The sequence below is a fragment of the Bidens hawaiensis genome, unplaced genomic scaffold, assembly GCF_021521415.1.
Source record: "Bidens hawaiensis isolate Kalapana, Puna unplaced genomic scaffold, B.hawaiensis_p1.1 tig00043012_1, whole genome shotgun sequence".
NCBI lineage: Eukaryota > Viridiplantae > Streptophyta > Magnoliopsida > Asterales > Asteraceae > Bidens > Bidens hawaiensis.
This window is the reverse complement of record NW_027497636.1, coordinates 19,966-29,464: the sequence shown is the minus strand read 5'-3', so window position 1 is coordinate 29,464 and position 9,499 is coordinate 19,966. Positions and strand designations below refer to the sequence as shown.

At 41.9% G+C, this 9,499-nt stretch overlaps 1 protein-coding gene across 1 annotated transcript; it reads right to left on the bottom strand.

The window, feature by feature from the left end:
- Nucleotides 1-7,566: 7,566 nt before the first annotated feature.
- Nucleotides 7,567-8,359, bottom strand: LOC143594028 (ethylene-responsive transcription factor ERF091-like). The gene has a single exon (XM_077073452.1). The coding sequence runs from the start codon at nucleotides 8,308-8,310 to the stop codon at nucleotides 7,567-7,569; it is 744 nt and encodes a 247-aa protein (XP_076929567.1). The 5' UTR covers nucleotides 8,311-8,359.
- Between the last annotated feature and the right edge of the window lie 1,140 nt (nucleotides 8,360-9,499).

Sequence of the window (9,499 nt, the reverse complement as noted above, 5' to 3'; positions counted from 1 at the left end):
GAGATTCGTTCTTTAAGTACTTAAAGACTGAAAATTGAGTTTTAAGCAGCTTTATCTTTGAGGCCCGAATGCCTACATTTCCTTCGAATCTGCTCTCAAGAGCTTCCCAAAGCTCTCTAGCCGATGTATACTTTCTGAATGTATGGAGGATCTCCTGCGGAAGAGCCACTGTGATTGCAGCATGAGCCTTGCTTTCGGCTTCATACATCTTCTTCTCCTCCTCTTCCATTTTACTGTATTTCTTGATTTGGTCTCGACCCTCATACTCCATGATCGGTGGAATATATCCATCTTGGATGCATACCCACATTTTCGCATCCTGGTACTTAACATACTGTATGAACCGATCCTTCCACGCAACAAAGTCGGTTCCTTTTAGCAATCTTGGGGCCTTTGTGGCTGACCCCGCTTCAACTTCCATTTTGACAAGCTCTGAAATATTGATTGACGACATCCTTCTTGAAGACTAAGAAAACCGAAAAATTCTGAAATGGGCGAAGTTAGAAAAATTTCTTCGAAACAGTACTGTAGGCGAAGTTAAGGATAACTTCGCTTAAGTAATAACTTCGCTGGATTCTTCTTAAATTCGCGTGACTGGGCGAAGTTGAGAATAACTTCGCTTAGGCTAAGCGAACTTAGAAAGTAAGCGAACTTGAAGAGAACTTCGCTGAGTTAGGCGAACTTGATGAGAACTTCGCTGAGTTAGGCGAAGTTGAGGAGGTAGGCGAAGTTGTGAATAACTTTGCTTCTCCTTATATCTTCGCTGAAACCCTACGAATCCTGACGGCAACTTCGCCTGATGAACAGCAACTTCGCCTGACGAACTGAAACTTTCTGCAGATCTGAAAAACGGATTTTAACGACGATTTTGACGGTTTGAAGGCTTAAACACACTGGTAGGAAGCTAGAATGAGCATACACACCACAAACTCGTCCCGGTAACACCCGAAATGAAACGAATTCTACACCCGCGTGAATATCCCGAACCACACAATCGAGCAAAAGCTCTGATACCAATTGTAGGTTCCCTGGACGGATCACACGAGATATCCCGATATACACAGGTGCGGAATCCCTGTGTAGATCGTTACGGACGTAGAATATTAGCTCACGAACACACGTACACACGATACGAACAACCACACGTTATATTGATAACTCAAACCGAGATGCTTACAGACTCACGTCAATAGACTTACACGTAACTGAACTCTCTAACAACTGATTAAACGATTCACTGATTGATTAACCTCAAACCGTAAACAGTAAACTACTTAAATACACGACAACTTCGCCTCAGGCGAAGTTGTCAATAACTTCGCTCGTTGAACAAGTTCGCCTAGGCGAACTTGTCAACAACTTCGCTTGGTTAACAAGTTCGCCTAAGCGAACTTGTCAACAACTTCGCTGTTACACAAACAATTACATAAACAATATTACAGACTCGATTACAGACTTTATACATATGAACTACTGACATCTATGCACCAACAAGAATAGATGGGAGACGTCACAATCTCTGATGTGTTGTCCGTTTAAATTTTGAGCTTAATTGAACCTAATCCGTATCACAGAAGCGATGAAAACCATACTAAGTTGTTTACCTGCTTACAACCTGTTTCTTTATGTCATAATACCGCTGAACATGGATCTATGTGACAATCATTTAATTAGTATGATTCCTGTTCGGGTCTTTTCTAAAACATGCTAGTCCCTATCAAGACTGAAATTTGATCCCGTATACTTTATTTCGAAAATTTTCATTGCACATGTCGTTTTATGGTATAAAACTTGGTTACTTGGTCGTTGAACGTAACGTTAAATCTTTAACGGTAGTTTTTGAAAGACAGTTGCACTTTGTTCAAATTTATAAGGGTCTGTTTTGTAAGTTTAATACTAAGCGAAGTTGTGAAAGGGCGAACTTGTTACAGGGCGAAGTTAAGGGTAAGCGAAGTTAACCCTAACTTCGCCTGTGTAATTCAGCCCTATATAAGGGTCAACTTAGTCAAACCTTTCATATTCTCAAAATTCAAGCTAACTTATCCTATCCTCAGCGAACTTGTTTAATTGAATCAACTCTTGTTATTTTTTTTCTCAATTTCAATCCGTATTAAAGGTGTGTAAGGTCGGGATAATGCTTAATTCGTGTCGATCATGTTAATTAGATGCCGTTTCGGTCCGATTTGAGATCTCGTTCATGCAAACCTTTAAACACCCACTTTTCAAACTCTTTTTAACGTGTTCGTTACTAATGTGATCGTCTAGATCTCTTTAGTTACATGTTTTTAATGTCCACAATCACCAAATTCACCAAACACACCTCGTCTGGCCTTCTGAACATTCGTCGTTTCAGTTCAGGCGAAGTTATCGTTTAGGCGAAGTTGTTCTCAACTTCTCCTAAGGCTTAACTTCGCCTGCTGCTTTAATTTTTAATTAATCAGGGGCGAAGTTGTTCAAGGGGCGAAGTTATGGTTAGGCGAAGTTATCCTTAACTTCGCCTAAGACTTAACTTCGCCTTGTGCTTTTCATATTATTTTAAAGTTAATCTGTTGTCAGGCGAAGTTATTGTATAGGCGAAGTTGTGCTCAACTTCGCCCTATGTCTAACTTCGCCTGCACACTAAAGTTTATCTTAACTTCGCTCATGGTAATAGGCGAAGTTATGATCTGCTTTGACGATTCTCTAACTTAGACCGTTTGTGGTGCAGATATGGCAGCTGTAGCAGGAGCCGGTGGTGCTGGTGGTGACGAAGGTGGTGATAACAACCGCCAATTCTTTCTGGGGCACAATATGTACGTAACACTGGACCCGGATGCTAGCGGTGTTGATGACTATCGCTAGATCATCACTTCTCTTATACGCTCGCGTATCTTCCATGCTATTACTACAACTCTGCCCATTTCTGTGCCGAACATAGAAGACTTCTGGTAAACGGTTGAATACGATTGTAGAGTCGAACCCCCAGTCATGCGCGCCACCGTTAACAATCAGGTGGTGCAGTTCTCATCTGAGCAGATAAGGGTCGCCTTGCAGTTTGGGAATGAAACGAGAGATGATCCTACAGACTTTGTTGCTCCATTCAGAGATGGTGCATTTTTAAGAATGGGCTATTCTGGTCCATTGGGTGACACTCAGAGACGTAAAGGATTCTTGTTGGATCAATGGCGTTTTCTCATGCACGTGATGATCGTATGCATGTCGGGTCGTAAGGCTGGAACGGAAGGTATGGGTGCCACGATGCAATCGGCAATGACAGCACTGACTTACAACAAGCCTTACAGCTTCAGTCAGATGGTGTTTTATGAGATAGACCGTCAGAGACGAGCGGTGGCTCGTGAAAGATTCTTGATGTATCCAAGGTTTTTACAAATGATCTTGAATCATGTAGCTCCTACGCTACCTCAGCGCCGTCCGATTCGTTATGTAGAGGGTGTCAGCAAGAGGATTTTCGCACAATGCAGATGATCGAGTGCTCGAAGTAAACCAGAGCTTCGTCCACGACATACTCCGCTATTTTGGTATTTGATAAACCCGGCGTATGTTGCTCCTCGTGGAGACGAGTTTCGGGATCCGGCACCGCAACAGGCTGTTGTCTCTCAACCACCACCTGTGGTACAGCAAGCGTTGCCTGCTGCTCTTGTTGTGGCGCCGGAGGATCAAGTAGACCTTGAAGCTGCTTTTGGTGGCCAAGGATTTTTCGATATAGAACGAGTTGATCCTGAGGCAGAGGTTCAGGTCTCAGTAGCAGAGGTTTCTAGTGCTGATGTGCCGTTGATAGCTACGTCGGTAGCTGATTCTGAAAGAACCGACTCTGACTCCTCAGCTGATGATGTTGCTGAAGCAAGACAGATACTGGTCGCTCAAGAAAGGATTCATGGAAAAAGAAAGAAAGATACAGATGACAGTGAATCTTATTTTGAGGAGGAGTTAGATCGGTCGGTTCGTCGATCGAAAAGGGCAAGAACGGGTGAAGGATCGGGAGCTGGTGAAAGCTCGAGGGTGGTTCGTTTCTCTCCAACCGCTTTATCTGGTATGACTATGGTCCCTGCATCCATGACTGTGACAGGACCAATCACCTCGGACGTTCCTGTTATATCTACATCATCCTCCTTTGGCATTCCACCCACTACTTTCCAGTTTTCGGCTCCAGAAATTGTTTCCTTGCCACCTCCTACACTTACTCCATCGAAGGTTGTTGCAAGATTCGTTGAGTCGATACTGGTTGCCACTGCAGGATTATCTGTTACAATACCACCTGCGGTTACTTTTCAGCCTGTTTCTGATGTTCCGGCTACTTTGGGGATCCCTTCACCGTATGCTCAAGACACCTCTCATATGAGTTTTGATTTTGATGCAACCTTATCTGACTCAGACAGGATAGCAGCTCTTGAAAGGGTCGTGGCAGAACAGTCGAGAATTAACTTGATCCAGACTCACGCTATCCAGCGCCTTGTTGCAGAAAATCAGATTCAGTCGTCCCTCCTGATTGAGCACGGTAAACTTTTTGATGCTTTAAAACAGTTCTTAGCATCTCAGGGGGAGACGAGCTGCAAGGGCGATGAGTTGAGGACGAAGAAGAGGAATGATCGAGACGATGATCCCAATGCATTGAAAGGTGCAGTTGGTGAGTTGCCAAGAACTGAACAAACTCTTGGGACTTCCACATCTCAGGGGGAGTCTACTGGTGCAACTGGTGAATCAGGGGGTGATGATGTGGTGGTAGTGGATGATGTGGAAAGTTTGGATGATGATATTGTAGGTGACGACGATGTGTTACCGGTTGAAGAGATTGAGAAGATAGGAGCTGACATTGTAATTGATAGTGAGATTGAAGAGGGAGAGATTGTGGAGGAAAATGTTGAGCATGAAATTCCAGAAGTTGATAAGTCAGATATGAGTCAAGATATGGGAAGTGATGAGACTGAATGGGAAGAGCAGCTGAGATGGAAAGAAGGCTATGCTCAATGGTTCGTAAAGACAAAGAAACCGGCGGTTCCCACTATGTTCAAGAAGAGTTACAACATTAAAGGGTATGCTGAATCGAAAAAGGGGATTATTTGCTGGTTGTATGATGAACAGTTGAGGCTGTTTGTGATCAAACGTTTTGACGGAGTTCAGTATTTCAAGAGGTTGTTGAGATCGTTGAATACCTTGCCGGAGTGTGAGGTGAAGGATTTAGCCAAGTTGGGGTTGATAAACAGGAGTGATGATAATATGGCTAGGATTATTAGGAAGATCGTTTGGAAAGAAAGTATAAAAGATAAAAAGTTCGAGTTGTTAAAACCGCAGAAAGGAAAGCTCGTTGAAGATAAAGACAGAGGTAGGAGAGCTGATGGCAAACCTTGGATGATAATGAAGTATAAGCCGATCCGGTGTTTAAAAGAAGTGCCGATGAAACAAATGCCCAAGGATGTCTTAAAGGAACTGAAATGGTGGTATGTCGATAGTGAAACAGCTGAAGCGGTGATGGAGGATGAAGATGAACAAGAGTTGCTGAGAGTGTATGATCCAATGCACTTGGTGAATTTATCTCAAGCTGACTTGCAGGTGCTGAACGAGAAAAAGATATTCTATATTCCTGCATGGAAAGATGAAGCCAAGAAATATCAGAGAGTAGTTTCTGTTTGTGTCATAGAAGGCGTTCATGCTTGAAGACGAGTGACTCGAGATTTTTGGGATTACAAGACACGTGATTGAAGATAGAGATATGAAGCTACTGCCAAGGGGGAGTCTGTTGGTGCATGATGTCAGTAGTTCAGTATCTGGTGTCTATAATCGTGTTAGTTTGTTTTGTTTTTGTGTTTTAGTTAAGTTGTCTCACAAGTTCGCCTGATATAAGCGAACTTGTGGACAAGCGAAGTTTTAGACAACTTCGCCTAGTCCGTTAGGCGAAGTTGTCGATAACTATATATGTTTGGCTACGGCTTGTTTGTAAGGAAGTGAACCAGTACGTGTAATTGTGATTTGCATATCACGTGTTAAAGGAGTTGCAATACAACGTGTCTTTTGAGTATTGTAACGTGTATTTGTGCTTGGTTTAACGTATATCGCATCCTACGCTCGTATCGTCTTACATAGGGATTCCGCACCTACGTAATCCCTACGTAGTACGAGATACTTCCGTGTAGATCCGGCAGGGAACCTACAGTTATGACACCCTTTGTTAATATTTAGATATCATCGCAACGGGTTATTGACAGTTTCTTTTATCTACCCTTTTCAAATTTTTTTGTTACTTTCTATTCGTTGAAGCTCCCTCGATAATTACCGAAGTTTATGGATTCTTCGGATGTGCCGGATATAAAGTTATTGATGATTTCTTTGGATTCATGGCACATCTCATCTTGATTGAATCACCAAAGTTGTCTCTTTTTGTACTTTGAGAATGAAATTGTATGATATCTAGTAATTGGTACATGTTACATAGTCGTAGATATCAACAAACATGTGATTTCTCTTTTCTTAAAAAAAAAAAAAAAACTTATAGGACATATCTAAGAGCAAAGCAATATGTGTCTTGTATGTGAAACCAATCAACACCGTTTTTGTTCCTTGTGGTTGCACTGAACCAACTGGCAGCAGTTGGGTCAGAACAATGTTGCACATTGACACACGTCAACCAATAGTTATGTTTATTACATCTTAATGGGTTGGAAGAACCTCAACTTACAAGTCACAATAACCAATAAACACCAGTCAAATCATTGGACAAAAGACCCAACCAAAAGCCCATACCCCAATTGCAGGTTTGCTTGCAGTCCATCAACATTTAGTAAAAAAGTTTCGTGGTTTTGTTTTGTCCGGCTCAGTTAGCTGATATTCTTGTGCCTCATGTATGTATGTATGTGTGTATGTATACTCTTTGCAATATCATATTGTAGTCTAAATTAAAGTTTGCATTATATTGTTTTCATTAGATAATTTATATAAAATTTTATATACCTATGTTTTATCAATAACATATAAGAATGCATAGGTTTATACCATGGCACAAAACTGCACCTATATTAAATTTAGTTCAACAATCCAACCAACCTATGACCCTTATCATCAATTCTAAGTCAACTTCGAACTCGATAGAATCCAGAATCGCAATTTCATCTTCGATTGCTATATTTTGCCCCTTAATATTAATTCGCTATACTTCGCACCTTTTTCGTTTAAAATTAATTCACTGTATTTTACTCTGACCCATCTAATATTTACTTCAATAATCATTTCATTTAATTTTCTATAAGCAAAAAAACAAAGAAAAACTAATTAAAAAAATCATAAAAAGGGTAAATTCAAAATAATATTTATTCGTTACCATTAGATAGTTTCATAATTTCTCTTTTGTGACATATATTATAAAATGAGGCAATAATGTATGCAGCGAACAAGTTATAACATTATAATTTAAAAGTTTCAAGTTTCTTTATACAAATAAATCATATCAAGCAAAACTATTGTGATGTAATTTTCTTAAAAGCCTTTGGACAATAAATTTTCTAGATAACTAGCTCCAAGATACTCAAACTCAAGTATATCAATGTTGTCATAGCTATAAGATCCTTCTAAAGTTTCCTATCTCTTCAATGGTGGGGGTCCATTCATAATCACCTCCTCTTGGAGTTCTCCCAGTTCTCTCAAACCCCTTTTGTTTGTATGACGATTTTCTGCTTGTAAGCTAGGAAAGTATGTCGAATTCGTCTCTTGAGAACTTGTGGAAGGATGATCATTTGAGTAGGTTTCTGCATGAGTGATCCGCGATGCATGTTCTACTAGTTGGATTGGAAAGTTTAGCTTTGCTTTTGGACCTCTAAATTTCAATGCAGCTTTATCATAAGCCAAAGCCGCTTCTTCGGCTGTCTTGAATGTTCCAAGCCAAACGCGTGCTCCTTTTCTAGTCGAATCCCTGATTTCGGCTGCATACTTTCTCCACGGGCGTCTCCTGACTCCCCGATAACGTTTCTCAACCGTCATGACGTTTTGTTTTGGACTTGTAATATTGTCACCGCCTTTTGAAACAAACTCGCTTGAATTTTCCAAGTTTTCCGAAGGAAAAATGATCCCATCAAGAATTTCTTCCCATTCTTCCGCTCCCATAGATATCCATCTACCTAGGCTTGGGAGCCTTTGTAAAAAACCAACCGATTGATCATCTCTACCAAGATCAAGATTTGGTAATTCCTCCAATGATTCGGAAACTTCACACGATTTTTTTAATGTTTCATCGTTCGTATGACAATCTTCGCCTATGAAATTCGCCCATACGTTTTTTAGAATCCCTTCGGATGGTGGAGTTTGCAACTTCTTTTCAACTGCCATAGCTCATGACAAAAGGGGATATAGATGGAGATCAGATTTATATATGCACACAAAGTGAAGAAACACTAATCGACCCCGGGCAGATTACGGATAATCTGGGGGATAAATAGATGTTTCCCACGAGGGGTTAGATCCGGCAAAGATGGTTCTTCTGATAACCTGCAAAACAGACACCGTGAGCTCGTCACTGAGAAGGGGGGGGGGGTACCTCCTTGTGACCACCCTCCGGCGTGAGAATCAGACTAGATTGCTCTTGAATATAAGTGTATATTAAGAGAATGACTAGAGCAGATATCAGGTAATATATCAAGATATGAGATATGAGATAAGATGATACCATTCCAAGGTGTTGGAGTATTTATAGCCGAAGGTAGGTTTCCAAGCAGGTACAGCCGGCTGAATAGTGTTCCTGTTCTGCCAACTGTGGGCTACGCACATGCCATGCTTGTGGTTGGTGGATAGGCAGCGGCTGATAGTGACCAGGCCGGCTGTGTACTGTTCCTGTTCCACCAACTGCAGGCCATGCCATGCACGTCCTCCGACAGGTTGGTGAGTAGGCAGCGGCTAATAGTGACATACAGTACAAGAGCGTGCTGCTCGTCATACTGTTGTCAGTGAGCTGTCGTATCCTTGGTCAGATCTTTTGTCCATACCTCATCAGGTACAGTACAAAAGATCCTCCAATATCATACGGACTGGCTCATTTGGGCGGGAGTTCTCCCGGCTTTGCGCGGGAGTGTTCCCGGCTTGCTCATTCCTTCTTCAGGTGACTACTGAATTATTTAAGAGTTAAGTACCTTGTGCGTGTAGCTTTGCTGCGCAGGTAGCCTTCCCTGATGGCTTGTATCCGCAGCTGCGGGAACAGGCAGAGTACTTCACCATTGGGAGGCTTTTCCTGCGGGAACAGCTTGCGTACTACGCGTAAGGACGTCACGTCTCTGAGCATGGTGGGTCCTGCGGACCCAGTTGGTTTCTGCGCAGACGTCCCTCTTAAAGGTGAGTCTTGCGGGTCCAACTGGGCTCTGCTGGGACCTACCTCTTCAAGTCCCCCCAGTCCAATGTTCTTCTCATGAATTTAATAAGTGAGGTGAACTTTTGGACTTAAGCAAAGGGTTTTGAAAAGGGTTTAGTTTTAAGGTTTTCCATGGGGATTCTTCCCGCGGAAGTCCTAATGTCACGTGCAGAAATT

Excerpts from the sequence above, each read along its gene's own strand:
- LOC143594028 (XM_077073452.1), bottom strand. The coding sequence starts at position 8,310 with ATGGCAGTTGAAAAGAAGTTGCAAACTCCACCATCCGAAGGGATTCTA.